Consider the following 23,817-nt stretch of genomic DNA (forward strand, 5'->3'; position numbering starts at 1 on the left):
ATTATATTCTGCTTCCTTACATTCCCTCGGCTGTTTCATTTGGATGTGACATTGTTTTGCGCTTCAGCCCCTAAATTGTTGTGTGCTGTGGGCAGGCTGTGCAGAAGTGGCTGCTAGCTGTCCTGCAGGGCTCCAGAACACCAACCTCCAGGGAGACTGTTAAGAAGCAGGGCACAAACCCCCAAACTGGCTGTGAGTGCCGTACTTAGATTTCACCTACCGACTACCAAGTGTGAACTCCTCAAGCCTTAACATGGAGCCACAGACAGTTCCCTTGGACACTCCGATCTGTCTTGCCACCCAGGCAAACCTGCATTTGTGATAGACGGTCCCTTACACCCAAGATCACAGCAATATTCAGGTTACTGTCAGTTCCAAACGACCAGCCATTTACCCCAGGTCAATTGCACCTCAGATCTCACACCAAAGCCAACGCTTGTAACTAATCCTATAATAAACTATCTGAAGATTCATTAACAAGAAAAAGGAAATAAGAGTTACATACAAGATTAAAGCAGGTAAACATACACACACACACAAATGAGTTCCAATCTTAAATTTCTTTTAAAAAGGGAAAAAGGAGAATCTGGAGAACTACAGCTCGGTCAGCCTCACCACAGTCCCCGGGAAAAATCATGGAGCAGGTCCTCAAGGAATCCATTTTGAAGCAGTTGGAGGAGAGGAAGGTGATCAGGAACAGTCTAAATGGATTCACCAAGGGCAAGTCATATCTGACCAACCTGACTGCCTTCTATGATGAGATAACCGGCTCTGGGGATATAGGGGAAAGCGATGGTTATGATATATCTTGACTTTAGCAAAGCTTTTGATACAGTCTCCCACAGTATACTTGCCAGCAAGTTGAAAAAGTATGGATTAGATGAATGGACTATAAGGTGGATAGAAAGCTGGCTAGATCGTTGGGCTCAATGGGCAGTGATCAATGGCTCGATGTCTAGTTGGCAGCCAGTATCAAGCGGAGTGCCCCAGGGGGTCTGTCCTGGGGCCAGTTTTGTTCAACATTTTCATTAACGATCTGGATAATGGGATGGATTCGGAACTCAGCAAGTTCACGGATGACACTAAGCTGGGGGGAGAGGTAGATATGCTGGAGGGTAGGGATAGGGTCCAGAGTGACCTAGACAAATTGGAGGATTGGGCCAAAAGAATTCTGATGCGGTTCAACAAGGACAAGTGCAGAGTTCTACACTTAGGAAGGAAGAATCCCAAGCACTGCTACAGGCTGGGGACTGACTAGCTAAGTGACAGTTCTACAGAAAAGGACCTGGTGATTACAGTGGACGAGAAGCTGGATATGAGTCAACAGTGTGCCCTTGTTGTCAAGAAAGCTAATGGCATATTGGACTGCATTAGTAGCATTGCCAGCAGATCGAGGGAAATGATTATTCCCCTCTATTCGGCACTAGTGAGGCCACATGTGTAGTACTGTGTGTAGTTTTGTGCCCCCCACTAGAGAAAGGATGTGGACAAATTGGAGAGTCCAGCAGAGGGCAATGAAAATGATTAGAAGGCTGGAGCAAATGACTTACGAGGAGAGGCTGAGGGAATTGGTCTTATTCAGTCTGCATAAGAGAAGAGTGAGGAGGGATTTGATAGCAGCCTTCAACTACCTCAAGAAGGGTTCCAAAGAAGATGGAGCTAGGCTGTTCTCAGTGGTGGCAGATGACAAAACGAGGAGCAGTGATCTCAAGTTGCAGTGGGGGAGGTCTCGGTTGGATATTAGGAAACACTATTTCACTAGGAGGGTGGTGAAGCACTGGAATGGGTTACCTAGGGAGGTGGTGGAATCTCCATCCTTAGTGGTTTTGAAGGCCCATCTTGACAAAGCCCTGGCTGGGATGATTTATTTGGAGTTGGTCCTGCTTTGAGCAGAGGGGTGGACTAGATGACCTCCTGAGGTCTCTTCCACCCCTAATCTTCTATGATTCTATGATTTCAAAAAGTAATAGAAGCTTCTATAATGTGCAAAGCTCGAGTTGTCCTTTAGGGCTAACCCAGCCAAAGCACTGGCGTTCTGTTGTTTATGCTTAGTAATGCCTGCCCCTCAGAGTCCAAGCAGCATAAAAGATACAGTTCCTCCTTGTTAGGGATTTTTATTCCTTTCCCTCTTCTGCTTTGAGTTGCAAATTCAGCTGCTGGGAGGAATTCACTTGCAAGTCTCCTCTTTTTGGGTGAGGGGAGCAATCAACAAAGTCTTTTAGACTCATAGACTTTAAGGTCAGAAGAGACTATCATGATCATCTAGTCTGACCTCATGCACATTGCAGGCCAGAGAACCTCACCTATTCCTGAAATAGATCCCTAACCTCTGGCTGAGTTACTGATGTCCTCAAATCATGATTTAAAGACTTCAATTACAGAGAATTCACCATTTACACTAGTTTAAACCTACTAGTGACCCATGCCCCATGCTGTAGAGGAAGATGAAAACCCCCCAGGGTCTCTGCCGATCTGATGCGGGGGAAAATTCCTTCCTGGCCCCAAATATAGTGATCAGTTAGCCCCTGAGCACGTGGGCTATCTGGGAAAGAATTCTCTGTAGTAACTCAGAGCCCGCCCCATCTAGTGTCCTGTCTCCAGCAATTTGGCATTTTTCTTACTGGCAGTCACCAACAGGCCACATGCCATCGTAGGCAGTCCCATCACAACATCCCCTCCATAAACTTATCAAGTTAAGTCTTGAAGCCAGATAGAGTTTTTGCTCCCACTGCTCCCCTTGGAAGGCTGTTCCAGAACTTCACTCCTCTGAGGGTTAGAAACTTTCACCCAATTTCAAGCCTAAACTTGTTGATGGCTAGTTTATAGCTGTCATAAATGTAAAGGGAAGGGGAAACCCCTTTAAAATCCCTCCTGCCCAGAGGAAAAATCCTCTCACCTGTAAAGGGTTAAGAAGCTAAAGGTAACCTCGCTGGCACCTGACCAAAATGACCAATGAGGAGGCAAGATACTTTCAAAAGCTGGGAGGAGGGAGAGAAACAAAGGGTCTGTGTCTGTCGGTATGCTGCTTTGCCGGGGATAGAACAGGAATGGAGTCTTAGAACTTTTAGTAAGTAATCTAACTAGGTATGCGTTAGATTATGATTTCTTTAAATGGCTGAGAAAAGAATTGTGCTGAATAGAATGACTATTTCTGTCTGTGTGTCTTTTTTGTAATTTAAGGTATTGCCTAGAGGGATTCTCTATGTTTTGAATCTAATTACCCTGTAAGGTACCTACCATCCTGATTTTACAGGGGTGATTCCTTTACTCCTATTTACTTCTATTTCTATTAAAAGTCTTCTTGTAAGAAAACTGAATGATTTTTCATTGTTCTCAGATCCAAGGGTTTGGGTCTGTGAGGTCACCTATGCAAATTGGTGAGGATTTTTTACCAAACCTTTCCCAGGAAGTGGGGTGCAAGGGTTGGGAGGATTTTGGGGGGAAAGACGTGTCCAAACTACATTTCCCAGTAAACCCAGTTAGAGTTTGGTGGTGGCAGTGATTATTCCAAGGACAAAAGGTAAAATTAATTTGTACCTTGGGGAAGTTTTAACCTAAGCTGGTAAAAGTAAGCTTAGGAGGTTTTCATGCAGGTCCCCACATCTGTACCCTAGAGTTCAGAGTGGGGGAGGAACCTTGACAATAGCCATTAGTTCTTGTGTTCTTGGCACTTAAATAACTCCTCTCCCTCCCTGGTGTTTGTCCCTCTGATGTATTTATACAGAACAATCACATCTCCCCTCAGCCTTCTTTTGGTTTGGCTAAACAAGCCAAGCTCTTTGAGTCTCCTCTCATAAGGTAGGTTTTCCATTCCTCTGATCATCCTAGTAGCCCTTCTCTGCACCTGTTCCAGTTTGACTTAATCTTTTTCAAACATGGGAGACCAGAACTGCACACAGTATTCCAGATGAGGTCTCACCAATGCCTTGTATAATGGTATTAACACTTCCCTGTCTCTACTGGAAATACCTCGCCTGATGCATCCTTGGACTGCATTAGCCTTTTGTCCTCTGATGTTCCACAATCATTCGTTCGGTGTTGATGGGCCTTTTTCGTTAGGCAGGAGATAACACTTCCTGTTGGAAACTAGTATTTCACACTCATTAATGCTTCTTTCCTGTCTGGTGATTTACAGGTATAAACACTCATATTACCTGACAACATGAGATACAGATGTTCTAGGTGAGATTAATGCATGCAGCAACTTACAAGCATTTCATAAAATCTAAACACATTGTTATAACTCTAATAACTATTTTAACAATACAAACACACAGGGGAGCCAGACTGGTTCCAGCTATGCATTTGTCCATGTCCAGTTGAGACCCTGGGACCTTGGTATGAGCTGGCACGTGGTCTGCCAGCATCACAAATAGGTCAAGTGATATTTGGCTGTAAAGTGCTTTGGGATGAAATATTAAATAAAACCCTAAGATATTGTAAATTGCTACCCTCCCCCCATCTTTCACTAAGATGTGCTCAATCCTGGGTTGAACTCCCAAAGGCAGACCTTTACACAACACCGTGATTGAGAAATCAGCACATCCATTACTAATCTACCCACAAAAACTTCAGAATTCTGAAGAAATCCATTCTACTACTACCATGCTATAACACTCATAATGCTCATCAGTTCACTCCACAATGGAGTAGACTGAATGCTATGAAATGTATTAAATACTATGAATAGGTCCCTACCAAATTCACAACTGTGAAAAATGTGTCTCGGACCATGAAATCAGACCTACCCTATGAAATCTAGTTACGGGAGGGGAGGACAGGGGCAGGGCTGGGGGCACCCCAGCTTTGGGCTCCTACTGTGCCCCCGGCTCCAGCTGCTAGTGCCCTCCGGGCTGGGGAGGGTCAGGACTCTTCCCTTGCACGGCAGCACTTGGGAGGAAATCAGACCCACCTCCAAATACCTCCCTTGGTTGGTGTGCTCCCAGCAGCACGGGGGAGATCAGACCCACTTCCACCTCCGGCAACATTCTGCAGTCAAGGTAGGTACCCAGAGGTGGGTCTGATCTCCCCCCAGTCACAGCCATGCAGAAGAGCAAGTCCTGTCCCTCCCCAGTCCAGCTGGAACTAGCAGTTAGGAGTCTCCAACTGCAGCGCTCCTAGCAGCATGGGGGAGATCAGAGCCACCTCCATCTCCAGGAACCTCCTGTGGCTGAAGGAAGCTCCAGGGCTGCTGCCTTCAGAGCCCAGCAGAGAAGTGAGGGTGGCAATCCACAACTCCCCCTACAACAGCTTTGCAACACCCCCATGACCACCTTTTGAGTCAGGACCCTCATGGTTACAACACATCATCTGAAAACATGAAATTGACTAATTTTCAAATCCTATGGCTGTAAAATTGACCAGTATGGACCCTGAATTTGGTAGGACTCTAACTATGAAGCTAAGAGTAGCTTTTGCTTGATTTCAATTGTTCTATTTCCTTTGAGGAGAAAACTCTTTAGTTCCCCCAAACAATCTCTTGGCACTTCTGACCAACATACATATTGTTATGATTGGACTGCTTAATTCCTGCATGGGGAGAATTAAAAACTGTCAGACTGGCACCCATCAAAATATTTGTGAACTTACTCAAGCTGTGTCAGGCTGAAGTGGAAATGACACAATTGTAGTGTTTTATATCACTTGTCAGAGAAGAGCTTTGCAAGCAAGAGAAAAAATAAATTTAACTCTTTCCTGCAGAGAAAAATGATCAAATGTTATCCATTTGCATTTAATATCTCCTGATGGCTTCTAGCCAGACAACTTCAGTTTGCAATCTCAGAAGCTAAACAGAGCTAGACTTGGTCAGAAGTTAGATGGGGGGGAAGGGAGGGACCAGCAAAGAAAACCCCCATATTACAGAAATTGGCACTGCTGATTCAGAACACTCTACTCTCTGACACAGTAAAAGTCCTCAGCATTATGTTTGGGTTGCTTTGTGGGCGCTGTTTTTCAGATGTTTCAGCTGGATATAAGATTGTTCATGCCAAGGAATGTCTTTTAATAGGACAGGTTTCAGTGCAGCAGCCATGTTAGTAGTCTGTACTCACAAAAAGAAAAGGAGTACTTGTGGCACCTTAGAGACTAACCAATTTATTTGAGCACAAGCTTTCGTGAGCTTCACTCCGATGAAGTGAGCTGTAGCTCACGAAAGCTTATGCTCAAATAAATTGGTTAGTCTCTAAGGTGCCACAAATCCTCCTTTTCTTTTTAATAGGACTTGTGCTTTAGATCTCTTAGCTACTCTTGAAAATCTGCTAAATTGATACATCTTGCCCACAGTTTCTGTTTTGAAGTGTTCACTTTGTTGCAATTATTGGATGATCATTTCACAGACACATTTCTGCCTATCAGATGCTCACACTGTGTGTTCACTGTGGGCATTTGTTATTCATTATTACCATTGTGCAATTAGATAATTTCAGGGAGATGCTGTTGTTTCTGCTCCCTGATTGGATGAGGATCAATTCACATTGAAGCTGGGAGCCGATCAGCAGGATTAAGCAATTTTGGGGACACATTTAAACTTTTTTCCCCCTCCAAACTCTCCGGGTCAAGTCAGGGCTGAGATGTCACTGCTAGAAAAGTCAAGCTATTGTAGAAGCAGCAGCGGTCAGATTTAAAATTAGTTTCTGCCCATAACATTCACACTATGTGACCAGAGGTACAACCTTAACTAAAACTTGTGGCTTGTCCCTCTCTCGCTATTTCAACTACCTGTCAGTGCTCCAGCCAGGGCCTTTCTGCAGTTGAAGTAGCAAAATGTATAATATAGCCCAAGGGTTTGGGACAGCAGGCCTGGGTGTTGAGTTAAGCACTATATCCTTTTCCAAGCACCTGCCAAATGCTTTTATTGAGCTTGCTGGTCTCCAGTTTTGTCAGCTGTCACCATCAGCCACAGTCACAAGCCAATTCATAATTGCAGCATGAATGAATGTGTCCAATCCTAATTCTGGAGAACATAGGTGGATCTCTACGCTCTGTCCAGGAAAGTAATAGGATTCCCATAGTACTGTGTTGCCATGCAGTGCCCCGTATACAATATTTCATATCTAATATAACAAAGGTGGGTTTTGAATTTCCAGTTTTATAAACCATCCACCAGACAGACAGTAACTGTGGAATGTGTGTGGGAGAACTTCTCTTGAGACTGTTTCCCCCAGAAGATGCTCACTGCAGCCACTGTGACGAAGATGTTTCCTACAGCACCTCCAGCTTGCAGTTAGCTGGAGTTCCATGTTATGGGATACAGCTCTCCAAGGCTATTTTACACACTTTTTTGTTTGGAAGCACTACCTTTGGGGTGCTGGTTGCATATAGAGGAAGGCTGTCAAAGGGTATATCGTTCAAGATTGCTACATGATTATTCAGAACCTACTCATGTCCTGTCTCTTGAACACCAAATACTATAACTGAAAGTAAACAAGCCACATAGAAGATACATTAATTTATTTTTACAATAAAAATTGTGAATAAAGTGTGATGGTTTTCAAAGACTGAATAGATAATTGAACCCTCATAATCGCGTTTGGTGGGGTCACTCCGGTGATTGTCAAACTGTGACATACAAACATTCAGTATAAGAGAAACAGTTAAAATGTCCATAGTGAAAGAAAGCTGCAGACTGTGTAGCAGAGAAGATATGAAAATTGCTGTCTGGTTCATGGTTGCATCACAGCCCCTCTGCAAACCACCCCACTCCAAGAGGTCATCACAAAACCAAAATTGTATTCCTTTGTCTTTCCCCATGTGGAATGATTTTTTTAAAATCCTTTTGAAAACAATAATTGGGCAAATTAACAAGGTTCTACTGGGGTTATATACACCCACCCTTAGGACAAGGAAATTGTTAACTTTAATTTACTGAACATTACATAATGTATGGAAAGGCTTAGTTCCCATTTACTTTTGGGGTTATTCATTATTTTATCTACACCAGTTTGATTTCTCAGATTTAAGGCAGCTATGATGTTACTGAAAATGAGACAAATATTTGTAATCGCATTTGCCTCAATACTAGACAGATCTCTAGTGTACGGTTTTTGGCTATAACCACCTCCTTTCTACCATATATTGATACTTTTGTAACACATTTGATGCTGTAATTTCACAAATCAGACTCCAAAGACCAGATATTGCAAATTTTTTACAATAATTTGTAAAAAATAGACACCCGTTATAAATAGGAAATATTACAGCCAACTTGGTCTTTATAGCAACATACAAATCTAAATCTGTTTATAATTCTCTACAGAATAAAGTATCAGCTCCCATATCCATATCTCTGAAACCTAGCCAGGTTTTACACAATTAAAAGAAATTTGCAAAGGAAATTTGTGGACAGATTGGAAATGTCCTATCACCGTGCATGAGGAAAAGAACACCTCGGTAATCAAACCTAATCTTTTATGACACCCTCTCAAGAAAACAAGCACCTCCCTTTCTTGGTTTGATGTCGGCAATAGTTAGCTGGGAATCTTCAGTCTCACACAAGCCCAGCCTACAGACAAACATTGCTGCCCACTTCTTAGTACTCCTTTCTAGCAAGCCCCACTCTCAGAAAGCTCCATAAATAGTGAGCAAATCTGGGGATGAATGGACCTAAAAATACAAAACAGGACAGACAGGTGACCCAGAATGGAAGATTCTGACAGGTCACTAAAAATTGATTATTTTAATCAAATTAAAAATAGAGGCAATGTAAGAGGGATGTGTTACTGACACTGGAGAAGCCTTGGGGTAACCTATAGCATGCAGTAAATCAAGTATATCATCCATCAGATGCTACCCTATCTGCATACAATAGTAATGTATCAGAGCGAGCTAGGGTTTCATCCCGAGTAGTGTTTACTGATTGATTTTGGCTACCCATATTTGAAAGTGACTTGCTACAGGAATTTCCAGGCTGCTCCGCTAACTGTTCAGAAGCAGCACCAGCATGTTCATTCTCCTCCACTGTAGCACGTGGAGCTGCATTTTCCTCAGCAGTCCGAGACAGATTCCGAGACTGGGAAGCCTGTCTCCCTGCTTCTGCCTCCTGGAGCTGCAGCATCTGCTCCACCTCAATCTCAAGTTCCAGATTTTCTTCATCTGCCTCCACTTCCAGCTGCTTCATTAACTCTTCCAGCTTCTTGGCTTTACGGAGCTCATTCTGCTGTATGATAGTGCATAGATGCTCTGTGAGACGTTCCTTGATCTCAGTCTTCTGTTGGAAATCTAGCTTTGCTGCTATGTACTCTGACTCTGCCTTATCATATCGCTTCCTGCAAAAATAATTTTTTGGGTGTTATTCATTCAGAAGAATCCCAAAGTGCTTTACAAGTTACACACATGGATGAATACTTGATCTGTCACTGAAAGGCATTCTCCTCTGGAGAGGACAATGCCAGCTATTTAATAGCACACAGCAACATTGCTCAACAATTATAAAGCAAAGGACGGAAAGGAGAATGTGCCAACAGAAGAAAGTCCACTCCGTTAGTTTCTACTGCTGCTGCATTCTAGGAGTAAATTCCCTTGCCTGAAATACACAGGTGGCAAACAATTTTGTTGATTTTTGTATGAGATTCATCTCCAGCATGCTGAAAGAAATCACCACTAGTAACTGCTCCATATATTCCAATGGAAAATTAACTATTCAGAAAGATACCAAAGCGATTCATGTTCATTTTATTGTTAAACAGATCAACAATCCAACAGATATAATTTCTATGTAATTAATGAAGTAGTTACGTTGCTACTTCAGTCTTTTCTAGAAGTGTACTTTCCTGCCCATTCAAAGAAACATACACCTATGTCACTAGCAGTCCAGATGGGCACAGCACACGACACTATACAACGATCACAGCTTTTGCAGAGCCACCAGTGTAGAAATAATTGTATCATCAGCATGAACACTTAGCAGTTCCTACATTCTGACATGACAAACTTTCTAATGTAAAGCAACAATTACAAAGATTTTATGGGGCAACATAACAGTGGAAGGACTTAACTAGCAGAAGGATACCACAGGCTGGCTGAGAGGGGAGGGAGGCAGGCTGTGGATCATACGCACAGCCGTACTGCACCTTGTGACAGAGAGCATCCACCAATATAGTATCACAAAGGTGCCTGTAAAAACAAAGAGCTGCTTCATAAAGCCATATTCAGGTGTCTCACTACCAAGCAATAGAGGGACACAGTGGTCCTTTTGTTTGAGGAAGCAGAACAAAATGGAACAGGAATTCTTTCAGAGTATATTCCAGTAAGAAATAACTGCAGGATTCTGCCCCCAGCTGGAGCTCTATCCCTGGCAGTCAATGACAAAGCCATGTCCACAGGGCCCCTAAAATACCCACTGCTCTTTCTGTCACAAAGGAGTCACAGCGATCACATAATGAGCCACAGAGACTATGTAATGAAGGACTCAGACACGAAGCATACATGTAAGAAACAAAATTAAGCTTACTGTGGAAACATCTGTCCAACTAAAACTAAACCTGCATTCACATAGTTTTTTTGCATTGGAATATTTATAAATATTCCATTTTGTAACAGTCAGATGTCCAACTATGCAATTAGGACTATAAATATTGCACTTCTTGGCAGGTTAAACTAATTTGGCATTTAGCCTTAAAATATAAGGCAAAACTTCAATAATTGCTCAGAAAGACATTGCTTGTTAGGTAAATGAAAGCTTTTAATGGTGGGTGGTATATTCTACAACACTGAAAATCCATGTGTAACTCTACTTTCCAAACCATGAAAAACTGATTATACAAAACACAGCAAACTCATTAGGCATATTTTTAAAGCTTTGCCTTCTTTCCTTACTAACCTTCCTTTTCCCATCTTTGTTACCTAAATACAGTTTCCTGTAAACATTCTGTATGATTTTTTCCTACCACTGAGAATTTAAAATGCAGAGTTCAAATGGGTGTAATGTTTTATGATAACATGTCTAAATGTTTCATGATTTCTGAAATCTCTCTGAGCAAATCCTACAAACACACTGGCACTGAAAAGTCTTCTCTGGCATAGATCTGAAACTGAGATTTTTAAAGAATATCCTAAAATAGTGGAACTACATAAGGTCAGCCAGTCTCTGCCATTTTAAATGATAATAGTCGATAGCTATCCTCAGTTCTTAGATACCACTGGTATTCATTTAAAAGCTAATCATGTTTATTGGCCTGTGGTCAATGCACAGCAAAAATCACAAGGAAAACTACAATGTCTACACGTTGGATAGTGAACTAAAAACCACAACCAAACATTTCCATTTTATTAAATGCCTGTATAAACATGCTTATATTTACATACTCATGTTGCGGTTTACCCTATACTAATGAGGCACTCAGATTAATTTTGCATGCTGAAGGATGCTGCAAAAGGGAATCAGAGTTGCACTCCCTTGTAGTAGTAGTAATAATAATAGTAATAAAAAAACCTCAGATGATGGAAAGAGACATTGAAAACCTTGAAGTCTGAAACTGACCTACATTTGGTCCCAATTTAAGAAAGCACTTACGTACATACTTAGCTTTAGGCAAGCATGCAAGTCCCACAGATTTCAATGGAATTTAAGTGCTGTCCTGAATTAGGGTGCTTTCCTGACTCAGGACTTTTGTTTACAGAGTTGATGTAATACATTACATGTGTTTGGTTCTTTTTTAAAAACTGCTCTTTTCCCAGGAAAAAAAGCCAGCAATGAAACCCTGTAACACAGTAGTGCTTATGTGCAACCCTACCATAATGGTCCAGCACGTATGTACGATGAAAGGGGGGGAAGATGGCAAGTAAAGTTTTCCGTCAGGAAACTTTTCAATCAGTTGCAAGCTTCTGTTTAGGCCATTGTGATCTTAAGAGAAACCACTGTATAGTAAAACTTATTAAAATACACCTGGCATTGTCTTTTTTAATGCACATGACTAAAGTGACATGACTCCCCTCAGCCTTTCTTCAGTAAAAGGAAACTGCAGAGAAGGGCAACTATAACAATTAGGGCTTTGGAACGGGTCCCATATGAGGAGAGATTAAAGAGGCTAGGACTTTTCAGCTTGGAAAAGAGGAGACTAAGGGGGGATATGATAGAGGTATATAAAATCATGAGTGGTGTGGAGAAAGTGAATAAGGAAAAGTTATTTACTTATTCCCATAATATAAGAACAAGGGGCCACCAAATGAAATTAATGGACAGCAGGTTTAAAACAAATAAAAGGAAGTTCTTCTTCACACAGAGCACAGTCAACCTGTGGAACTCCTTGCCTGAGGAGGTTGTGAAGGCTAGGACTATAACAGGGTTTAAAAGAGAACTAGATAAATTCATGGAGGTTGTCCATTAATGACTATTAGCCAGGATGGGTGAGGAATGGTGTCCCTAGCCTCTGTTTGTCAGAGAGTGGAGACGGATGGCAGGAGAGAGATCACTTGATCATTACCTGTTAGGTTCACTCCCTCTGGGGCACCTGGCATTGACCACTGTCGGTAGACAGGATACTGGGCTGGATGGACCTTTGGTCTGACCCAGTATGGCCATTATGTTCTTACACATTTTCCCAAGAGCACTCGCTGCTGTCTGTTAATCGCTTACCGAGCAAACGAATAGTCCATGCTGGCCTGATCAATTCGGTTCCTTAAGATTCCAATGTCAGCAGACACCATGTCATCCAGAGCCTGCAGCTCTTTTTGGATCCGCTTTAGTTTCACTGTTTCAGCCTGAGTTCTTTTGGATCTGAAAAAACACGACGCAAATTTTCTCTCTCTTTAGAAGCATCCTACACAAGAGACATGTTGTGTTTCAATTACAGCCTCATCAGCTCATTAGTAGTTGCTCAAAGGTTTCTCTTTCATAGTTTAAGACTCTTGATTTCTCTTCCCATATCTATGGGGATCTAAAGTGCCTGCTATTAACAGTCAAACAAAATTATGTAATGACTGCAATCAAAAGTGCCCAAAATGGATTGTATTCCTTCACTTGGAAAATTCACTCTCTGAAATTAAGTAACTTTAAGCGTAAGAACACAGGAAACTGCTAGAAAGGAAAAGGGCACATTGTCCTGCAACTTTCCCCTCTCAAAGAATCCCAGATAGCAGGAGCCAAAAAGGGACTGGGTCACCTAACGTGGTTATTTCCATTTTGTAGGATTACTCTCTATAGGCCTGATCCAAAGCCCAATGAAGTCAATGGAAAGATTCACATCAAATATGAAAGATTTCAATCAAGCCCTAAATAATCTCTTTCAACTCTGTTTATTACATTTGTAAGTTTTCAAGAACTAAAACAATCTACAGGAAGCATGTTCAGATCCAAGCACTTCAGCTCATTTTCAATGAGATCTCATACTAGGCCACGCTACCCCCACCCATCGGATTCGTGCACCACGCTTGTCAAACACAGATTTGATATTCCATAAAATAGCCATAGGTATCTTAAAATCTCCAGTCTTCTGACTGACCAGCATTAGCAAACCACTGTCACCTTTTTAATCAATTCACCAATTCTAGCAGCAACTGGTCCTGTAACCAATACTTTTTTCACACCACCTATGTCCAGATACATACCACCTCCAAATGCCCCTTATATTATCAATTCCTTTGCGTTCAACGGTAACAGAGACTTATCCTGATATTCCCACAACTAAATGTCAACCCAGCCCTATCTTTCACCCTTGTGCCAGCAGACTAATAAGCGCTTTTAGCTCATCCACTTTTTCCAAACTACATATTAGCCCCATCAACTATATCTTCTAGTCTTCTCTATTTCACTCACCCAATTCTTGTATTTTCTAGTCCTATACTCTGAAACCTATTAGTCACTGCTGCTTCGTTCATCTCTACACTCCCTCTTGACTTAGCATTAAAGGTCTCTCACTTAATACCAACACTTTTCTATCACAGTGTGTATTCAGTCTGAACTTAGCACAGCTAGTTGTCCTCTTCTATCAGACTCAACTTGCTGCATTTTTCATTAATATTAAGATGTTTTTAACAGAGATCCTTTCATCAGAGAATCTCAAAGCACTTTAAACTACACACCTTAATGAATTAAGTCTCTCCAGACTTCTGAGAAAAAGATAATATTCCCATTTTATAGGCGAGGGAACAAACAGACTAAGTAACTTCCTAAATGTCTCATAACAAGTCACTGGCAGAGCTAGGACTAGAACCCAGGAGTCCTGACTCCCTGTCCCCTGCTCTACTCACTGTACACAAACCACCATATGAAATGCTCAGTCACTGATCTGTTCAAGAACATCAGATTCACTCTGCAAAGTTGTAACAGGAATTATCAGTCTGCAGAAGAAGCTGCATCTTCAGAAATGCAATCCACATAAAAAAAGCTTCGTAGTCACCACACAATTTGGAATAAAATGTGAGTATCGTGTACTGTTGCTGATTTGCACAAAAAAAGCCGTTAGTGCAGAGGAAAGCGGGACAAGATGGATTTGCTAAAACTTAGTAACTTATCATAGACAATAAACACCCCCCTTCCCTAGGTATGGAATTAGAATGCAGAATGCCCTCATCACCTTTCAGCAATAGCTTTGGCCAGGAGCGCCTTCTTGCGTTTATTCTTCTCTTCCATCAGCCGCTGTTCCTGCTGGAGAACCTCCCAACGAGATTTCTCCTGCCTGGGCATTGACAAAGCAACAGGGTTAAACGAGAGTTCATTTCTTTCCTCCCCACCCAAAACAGCAGTCATACTCCTTGTCCTTGTGTTTAGTTTGTTAGAGTACCCATTAAGGGTTTCCAAGAATCCAAGGACAGCTCAACACCTTGGTTCTGTGGGAATTAGGAAGGAAGACTGACCAGGAAGAAGGGTTATTAGCTTCAGGAGATACTCAACACATTTGCTCTTTAAAAAAAAAAAAAAAAATCCAAACAAACCAGGGTTTCTTATGAACAAAGAATGTGGGGTTAGTTCTTTTCTACATTAGAATTCCATGTTTTTAACTAAAATGAGCATATACTGTTCACAAACGGTGATTTTCACTAGAAATCATACACACCCCATCCTATCTCTAAAATCCTGGGCAGAGAAATGTTTTATGGTATTATAGAAATTCATCCTAATTGGATTAGATGAATGCCAGTCTTTGGATGTGGCTGTTGGTGGCCAAAAGCCATTTTTCCCTACCTAAGTCACATTATGTTAGTTGTTGTGGTGGTTTCATCCATCACCTTTTCAAAGGGATCTCAGTAACAATCCTCTCCCCATAATTTAATGCGTAATATGTCTGCTCTTCCATGAGCAAGGAATACAATGGAGGATAAAAATGATTGTTTTTTAATTTAAAAAACTATTTTTGTATTTAAATTGGGTGTCTGATTTTATTTAAATTATAGTAAGGTTTTCTTTTTACAAACAAACCTTTTTAAAAATTAAATCTGAATTTAATATAAAATAGGTTAAGGCCTGAACGTATTATAATTTAGTTGTAAATGTGAAACATGTTTTGATCAGAGAAGTTTATGTATCCAAAACATTCCATGTTATTTTGTTTAATAAAAATTTTATATGCGGTTTTGTGTGTTTAATTAAATTCCAGTTACCCCCCCCAATGCAGCTTGACACAAATCATGAGCAAAAAGTTAATTATCTAGTAAATGCGCAACATATCATTCACCATTTTCTAACATACAAAGAAGATACAGTTAATAAGAATCTGAAAATAGTAAGCTATACAATTGTCTAAATATATACAGGTACAGTATATGCTCCTAGGTAGCAAAGAGATGTACCAAACTAGCGTGTAAAGGTTCTATTTAGTTGTAAATCAACATGTTTTAATGGTTATATCAACCATCGAGAATGCACCTTTATTGAGAAAATAACTGAAGTACAAATGAAAACGTTGATTAAAGTTGATGATTGAAATTGAGGATTTCCACTTGGTGATTTAAATTGCTGTGATGTAAATCAATCCACCCCAGAATAAAACATCAGAAGTTACTTGATAGCTAAAGAGAAGGAAGAAATTTTTTCAAACCATTGTGATGCTAGAACACGGTGATGTTATTTGAAGTGGGAATGTTCCAATGGAATATACATAGTAGCTGGGGCTGCACTGGTGGCTGCTGGGCAGCAACCAACAGATTAGCTATAGCGTGTGCTGAGTGGGATAGTTTGGCCCTATCAGTCAGAAATAGCACTGTCCATGGCCAGGGTGGATAAAAATCAATGATTTTTTTAAAAAGATAAAAAAAAAAAAATCAGATTTTTTTGAAAAAGGTTTTTTCCTCAAAAAACCTACCTAAAGATAGTTTTAATTAAGATACATTACAGCTCAAAGATATCTCATCATGGAATAGGGATTATAAATTCTAATTCTATACTATGAGACAATATATGCATGTAATCTTTAAGAAAAGTTTTGTAAATGAGTTCCAATAGTTCATGGATTAGGGACCCAATTTTATGGGGTTCCACAGGATTCTGTATAGATTATTTAGGTTAATCTTTCTATCTACCCAATGGGATTCAGTGCTCAGTCTAGAAGATACAATCAGAGATGCTTAGTTTTGCAGTTGTCAAACTGTGGATTTGTGTCTCCAGAGGTAACATGCTTTTGTTAACAACAAAAAATGTTTTTAAATTAGAGGTGAGAAATAACAGACCTCAACCCTACAGTCCCTCTGCAAATTTGCGCACACAGAGTCAATCTCTTACCTCTCTCTAAAAGTGCAAAGTTTCAAAGAGTTCATTGAATAGAAGAGTGTTGAGGGCGGAATACATCTGAACAAGGAAAAGTCTGGAAATAAATGTGAGAAGGGAGGGACAGGTAGTAGAAACAGAAGTGAAACTGTTTGAGCAGCATATTCCAGAAATCTTGAGGTCTTTCTGAGTGTAGCCTTCATTGATTTGAGATCTACCATACCATTCTCTCACTAGAAGGGAAAACCTATAATGGCAGCAGGCCGTAAAAGAGACCCAGTTTGAAATAAGAACCATTAGAGAAATATATGTTTGCTGATGAGGTTTTAAAAAAAGTCACACCAGTGAACTGGTGGAAGTCACTTAAGCACTTGGATTCAGAGACTGTTGAAGTGATAAATCTCACTTTTTACAGCAGTAGCTTCTTCTGCCAGTGTAGAAAGAATATTTTCTTCCTTTGGACTAATTCATTCCAAACTGAGAAACTGTTTGGGACCTGAAAAAGCAGGAAAGCTTGTTTTTCTTTTCCAGATTATGAACAAACAGGAAAATGAAGGTGAAGACGACCGAGTTAGCTGCAGAAGCCAATATTTTAAGTTTCTCATGTTGCCCTGGCTGACATAGGTGATTTAATTTTGGTTTTTTTTTAAATATTTCATTTAATTATTTTAGTTAAAAGCAATTTTAACAAAAACAAACCTGATTTTAAAAAACTTGAATGTTTAACTAAATTAAAAAATTCATATGCTTGTTTCTGTTAAAATATTACATGTTTGCTGTTGAAAAAAATCCAGAATACTTAAAGTTGTTGTTTTAGTTAAATAAAACAATTTAAATGTCTGTCTGGTGATGTTCTCCTCCTTATACAGCCTGGCAAGAAAATCCTCCAAATATTAATGATTAACCTGTTGAATTGGAGATAGTTCACCTCCCAACGACTTCATAAATACCTGCTTCAATTACCTTTGGTAAATAAAATAACCAAACAATCATTCATTTTCTGATATAGCTGTAAAACTAATCTGAAAAGTTTTAAAAATAAATCACTGTTTAAAACTGTATAGAGTGTACCTTCTAAAAATGAAACCTGCATCTATCTCTGAGTTGTGAAGAACATGTATTAAGGTTATAACAGCTAACGAGAATGCACTTTTATGTAGAAATCCATGGACTAAATAGAGTCTTCCTGACTAGTGATTTAAATCAAATCCACCCTGTCCATGGCTTTGCTGAAGTATGCGCTTACTTTTTAAATGAATACATGCCATGGAGCATTACAAAATGCATACAGATAGTGGAAGAATGAACATTCTACTGAGTACTGGGACTCTCGCTGATGGAAAAAGAAACAGAGCGTATGGAGGCATGCAGGAAAATAAACTTTAAAATGTGAAACAAAAATCACCTTAATACAGGCTGTGCCAAATATCCAGTCTTTTACACAAAGGAAAAATAAATACACGTAAAGAACCTGGCCATTTATGCAGTGCTGTACCACAGCAGCGAGAAGGAGAACTTCCTGACTAAAACTGCACATAGCTGCTTACAGCAACATGGAATAGTGGACTAGATGGGGCATGCGTCTGATCAAGTATGGCAATTACTGTCCAGACGGTTCAGAGGAGGGTGGAAAAAGCCCCACTCTAGGCCCCTATGGGGTAATTTGATCCCTGTGATACTCTCATCCAACTCCTAATTGTTAAAGATCAACTCAAACCCTAAAACATGATGTTTTATCTGTTTCCAATACTTTTTAGCATTAACTATAACAACTTTGGAGCCTAAGATCTTATTACTCTGGGTACCCAGAATTAACTTCAGACAAACAAGGGCAAAATAGTTACAACAAGTATCCAGTCTGGCAGTCTAATTACTAGAATGAGGAAATCATGAAAACTATGCTGATATCAGGAATTTCTACGCAGTCAAATATTTATTCACCCAGCTCTACAAACTGGGTGAAGAGAGAGAAATACTGGCTTAATTTATTGAAAAAAATTGTGAAATTCATCCAATAAGTTATTTGATCAGCTCTATTAGTTACAGTAAGCAGAGAACAGAAGATTAGGAGTGGTTAGGTAGGAAAGGGACATTTGGGATGGATTTGAGACACTACACTGAAGTGAACAGGAAGGGTTTAAGATCAACTTTTAAAAGAACAGGTAATTCAGTAGTTTGGCGAGAAACACAGCTCAAGATAAACACCACAAGTGAAAAAATGTCTCTGGCGCACCCCCTCCCCGCACCGTAGAGTAACAAGGAGTAATTACAGAGGAGGCAGAGACTGAGTCAGCAAGTAAGACAACACCAGTGTATAGCTAGTTCAGTGGTTCTCAAACTTTGTACTCGTGACCCCTTTCACATAGCAAGCCTCTGAGTGTGACACCCCCCCCCCTATAAATATATAAAAATGTGGTTTTAATTTAACACCATTATAAATGATGGAAGAAATGCGGGGTTTGTGGTGGAGGCTGACAGCTCGCAACCCCCCATGTAATAACCTCATGACCCCGAGGGGTCCCGACCCTCAGTTTGAGAACCCCATAGCTAGTTAACTTCACGGCCTTCTCTTGATGTAAAAAGGATAGTTTTTTTTCCAATCATGTTAGCTCAACACAATTGAAAAACCCCATCAAGATGAGTCTACCACATCTAAAGCTGTGTTAGCTGGCTATAATTTAGCCAGCCATAATTTAGCCAAGGGGGGGGGGGGGGAGACTAAACAACCGAAATCCTTCCCCACACCAAATCAAAAGAGGGCCCATAGAAAGTTCTGAAAACCAGGAGAGCAATTTATTGAAAGGGGCAAAAGTTACACAGAAACAAAAAGATGCATTTCCAAATGCGAGCTTTGTTGATTCTGGTTTATTTCTGTAGTATACAGAGATGTGCTTAACCCTTCAAAGACAATCTAAAAAAAAACACCCAACAGTCCCATGACCTGGACGCCTCACAATTTAGGTCCTTAATCCTGCAATCTGGCCTGCACCGAGTCTACTGAAGACAACGGGACTCCTATCTGCACAAATTAGTGCTTGTCTACATTGGCACTTTACAGCGCTGCAACTTTCTCGCTCAGTGAAAAAACACACCCCTGAGTGCAACAAGTTTCAGCGCTGTAAAGCGCAAGTGTAGACAGTGCACCAGCGCTGGGAGCCGCATTCCCAGTGCTGGGAGCCGTGCCCCTCGTGGAGGTGGCTTTTTTTTTTAGAGCGGTAGGAGAACTCTCTCCCAGCGCTCTGCCATGACTACACAAGCCACGTTAAAGGGCTGCTGCAGCAGCACTTTAATGTTGCCAGTGTAGACTAGCCCTTAAGATTGCAGGACTCTGTTCTACATGAGCTATAACTGAACAAAGGGTAGCAAGTAAAGGATCAGCAGGAAAGAAGCAAAGGAGAAGACTTCTTATTCTAAAATGCAGTACAGTTTAATATTAAGTTTCAGTTTATTGTACAACAAAATGATGAATTAGTAAGGAATAAAACCAATCCCTTGATTTTACAGACTTACTAACAATTCCACTCTCTTTTTCTCCAGTTTGAAATCCATCTTTACAGGGAGGTCCTGGTGTTTTTCATTGTCATTACAAGGATTTTCAAGTCCCTGTGCATTCTGTTGATCTCTGGTGTCATGTTGCCTTTGATCCTCCATTGCGGATGGAGGAGGCAGTGGCAGAGGCTGCTGAGGAAGACAGGGCTTGTGTTTTGGTACAGAAAGCAGCTGTTCTGGAGGTACCGAGGCTGCTCCATCCTGCAGTCCCAGTTTCTGACATTGGTGCTGAAGAGCTTTTTCTCGTTGCAACTGCTGACGGCTCTTATTTACAGACAAGGGTCGACGCTGCTGATCAGAAGATTCAGAAGTATCTGTTTATAGTAAAAATAAAAACAGAACCCTTTTAAGAGAGGCACGTAAAAGTGTTTTGCTGCTATAGTATTAATACTAGAGGTTCAGATTATTTCAGTGAAATACAGGAGCTTGGATGGTGGATAGAATTCCTGGATTACTCAAAACTGTGGCAAATTCTCCATCACTTGAAATCTTTCAATCAAGCTTTCAGGTCTTTCCAAAAGGCATGTTCTGGTTCAACCACAAGTTGTTGGGCTGGATGCAGGAATCACTGGATGCAACTGGACAATGCAGTTGGTCAGACTAGATCAGTGGTTCTCAAACCTTTTGTATTGGTGATCCCTTTCGCTCAGCAAGCTTCTAAGAGCAGACCCCCCCTTAAATATAAAAATATGTTTTTAATTTATAACACTATTTTAAACGCTAAATATATAACCCTACTGTTTAAAATGAACTTAGTTTTAATTTAAAAGCAGTGAGAAAAAGTAACACATTTTTATCAAATTATTGTTATAAGCAAAAATGTTATTTTTTTAAATAGTCACTGTTTAATACTGGGGGGAGAGGCATGAAGCAACTTTGTCAATATCACTTTTCGGGGCAGATTTTAGTGCCCCAGTGCCACCCTCACTTCTGCGCTGCTGCTGGCAGCAGCACTGCTTTCAGAGCTGCCCAGCTTTGAAAGCCGCGCCGCCACCAGGTGCAGCACAGAAGTAAGAGTGGCACTGGTGCTAAGTCTGCTGGGAAGTTATATTTGTATGTTTGTTAATATCACCTTTCACAGCAGATTTACTAGGGCAAACTTCCTAGCTAGCTAGCCGGGAAGCTGTGAAAAGTATTATTAACATACATACAAATATCACTTTTCACAGCAAACTTACTCACGCCTCATTGACGCCCTTAATTCTGCGGTGCTGCCGGCAGCAGGTGCTGCCTTCAGAGCTGGGTGGCTGGAGAGCAGCAGCTGCTGGCTGGGTGCCCAGCTCTGAAGGCAGCATCACCACCAGCAGCAGTGCAGAACTAAAGGTAACAATGCAATACAATGCCACCCTTACCTCTGTGTAACGCTTGACCTTTGCGCTGGGAAGGGTGGCTAATGCAAAGTTTGGGGTGCCTATAGCCCGCACAAGCCCCCCGCCAGCACCACCCCACCTGTGTGCTTGACTGTTAAATTATGAATTACTTTTTTTTGCCTATCCCAGTGTTCTGATTGTTCTGTGGTTTAATGCAGCTCTTCAGCTGCTGAACAATCAAGCCCTCTAATGTTGTCTCAGTCCCAAAGCCAGCCTCAGGGAAAACGGTGCTCTGGGCAAACTTCAATTTTGATGCCCTTCCTTTGGAGGTGCTGGAGGCAGAATGGGGCGGAGCTGGGCTGGCTCAGACTGCCACCCATGCACCGGGCGACAATTCAAACCTCACGACTCCCAGTTTGAGAACCCCTGGACTACATGATCATAATGGTGCCTTGTAGTCGTAAAAGCTATGAGATGAGAGAAGGGAAGGAGGAGAGAGGGAGAATCTCTTTCACCACATACATGTAAGAAACCAGCTAGAGATTCACACATTCGAAGGCCGGAAGGAACCACTGCGCTCCCCCGCACCGAGCCCCTGCCTAACGCAGCCCGCAGCACGTCCCCAAGCTAAGCCCTGTTCCAAGCTCAGGACAACAGAATCGCTTGATTTAAAACTGGCCACGGCGCGCAAAGCCACCGGCCTCCTGGGGACACTGTCCCAGCGGTTACCGACCCTCCCGGGCTCGGGGTCGAAAGGGGCCTTTCCCCTCCGGAGCGAGCTGGCCAAGACCCCTCCAGGGCTGGGCATCGCCACAGACCCCGCTCGTGCCCAGGGCCAGGAGAGACCGATCCCTCCAGGCGGGCCCGGCTCCAGCCCCGCGACTGTCAGCACCCGGTCGAGCTAGCCGCGGGCAGGCCCAGGGCTCCGGCTGCCCCGCCCCGCCCCCGCCCCGCCCCGCCCCGCGAGCTCGGGCCAGACCCAAGGTCCCAGGAGAGGCCGGTCTCGGACGGGGCCCCGACCCCAGCTCCGCGCCCAGCGGGGGGCAACGCCAGGCTCCGAGCAGCTGCCCCGGGGAACCAGCAAGTGCCTCCCCCCAGCTTCCGGGGCAGGGATACCCGGCCCCCGCTCGCCCCGGCCGGTACCTGCGTGCGGCCCCCGCAGCCTCCGCAGCTCCTGCTCGGAGAAGCCGGCCCAGCCCCCCGCCATAGCGCCTCATGCCGGGAGGTGGCGGCGCTCGCGGCCGGCGCTTCCTCCTTCCGCTGCCACGTTCAGGCCTCGGCAGGACCCCGCGCCCGGAGCTGCCCCGAGCTCCGCCGGCCGCTTCCCCACAGCCTGTTACGCCAGGGAGGCGTATCGATCACTGAGAGCAGGCACCCCACGGCAGCCCGGCGGGGTCCTAGCGCGTTACCATGGGGAAGAGGGCGGGGCTTCCAGGGGAAGGTGGCTGCTGGGCCGGGAGATCTGAGGGGGAGGAGCCTGGCAGACCGGGGCGCGGCATGTGGCTCCCGCCTCCCATCCTGTCGTAGATCGTCCCTTGCTCTCCAGGCCCAGGGGTAAGGGGCCGAGCCCAGATTCCTTCCCTTCTCTGTGCCTTCAGGGTGCCACTGCTGGGCCAGGAGCCAGGCTGGCGTCTCCTCCCCTCCGCCCATGGGGCGCTGCGCCACCGAGAAAGCAGCAAACGAGGCCGTAACAGAGCACACCCCCTCTGGAGCCCTCCAAATGCTGCAAGGCATCCTCCAGCGCTCACCTGAATGGGGACAGCCAGTAAGAATGGACTAATTTAGCTCCTGCCACCCCCGCTACCGGATCATTTCTACCTGTACAATAACAGTTCACGGCAGTGGTCAGGAGACAAGGTCGTGGCAGATGTAAGGGCTTGTCTACACTTGAAATGCTACATTGGCACAGCTGCATTGCTGGAGCCCTTCAGTGTAGACGCCACCTACTCCAGTGACAGGGATCAGATAATCCACTTCCCCTAGAGGTGGTAGCTAGGCTGGCAGAAGAATTCTTCCATCAACTTCGGGCTTGTCTACACTGGCACTTTAGAGCACTGCAACTTTCTCAGGGGTCTGAAAAAAACACACCCCTGAGCACAGCAAGTTTCAGCACTGTAAAGTGCCAGTGTAGACGGTGCACCAGCACTGGGAGCTATGCCCCTCGTGGACTGGGTTTTTTAGAGTGCTGGGAGAGCTTTCTCCCAGCGCTCTGCCGTGACTACACAAGCCACGTTAAAGCGTTGCCAAAGCGGCGCTTTAACGTTGCCAGTGTAGACTAGCCCTTAGTGCTGTCTCCACAGGAATGTAGGTTGGCTTAACTAT

The 23,817-nt window shown here is 42.8% G+C and overlaps 1 protein-coding gene across 4 annotated transcripts; it reads right to left on the reverse strand.

Annotated features, from left to right (window-relative positions):
• Positions 1 to 7,434: 7,434 nt before the first annotated feature.
• Positions 7,435 to 22,920, reverse strand: GORAB (golgin, RAB6 interacting). Of its 4 annotated transcripts, XM_073356360.1 has the most exons (5): positions 22,639 to 22,920; positions 20,151 to 20,499; positions 14,511 to 14,612; positions 12,572 to 12,712; positions 7,435 to 9,263 (listed from the first exon to the last, which is right to left on the reverse strand). In XM_073356360.1, exons 1-5 carry the CDS (start codon positions 22,700 to 22,702, stop codon positions 8,771 to 8,773), a joined length of 1,149 nt encoding a protein of 382 aa, XP_073212461.1. In that variant the 5' UTR covers positions 22,703 to 22,920; the 3' UTR covers positions 7,435 to 8,770. The 4 variants fall into 4 exon arrangements, with proteins under 4 accessions (XP_073212461.1, XP_073212462.1, XP_073212463.1 ...); XM_073356361.1 differs by lacking the exon at positions 12,572 to 12,712 and having other exon boundaries at positions 22,639 to 22,918; XM_073356362.1 differs by lacking the exon at positions 22,639 to 22,920 and having other exon boundaries at positions 20,147 to 20,228.
• Between the last annotated feature and the right edge of the window lie 897 nt (positions 22,921 to 23,817).

This window comes from Lepidochelys kempii, chromosome 8 (assembly GCF_965140265.1).
Source record: "Lepidochelys kempii isolate rLepKem1 chromosome 8, rLepKem1.hap2, whole genome shotgun sequence".
NCBI classification, from domain to species: Eukaryota; Metazoa; Chordata; order Testudines; family Cheloniidae; genus Lepidochelys; species Lepidochelys kempii.

What these genes read in the sequence shown, in the direction of transcription:
- GORAB (XM_073356360.1), bottom strand. Translation starts at nt 22,702, where the DNA reads ATGGCGGGGGGCTGGGCCGGCTTCTCCGAGCAGGAGCTGCGGAGGCTG. An exon ending in GAGAAAAAGAGAGTGGAATT is followed by an intron (nt 14,613 to 20,150) that starts GTTAGTAAGTCT and finishes GTCAATGCCCAG; the next exon opens with GCAGGAGAAATCTCGTTGGG. An exon ending in GCCAAAGCTATTGCTGAAAG is followed by an intron (nt 12,713 to 14,510) that starts GTGATGAGGGCA and finishes GTGTTTTTTCAG; the next exon opens with ATCCAAAAGAACTCAGGCTG.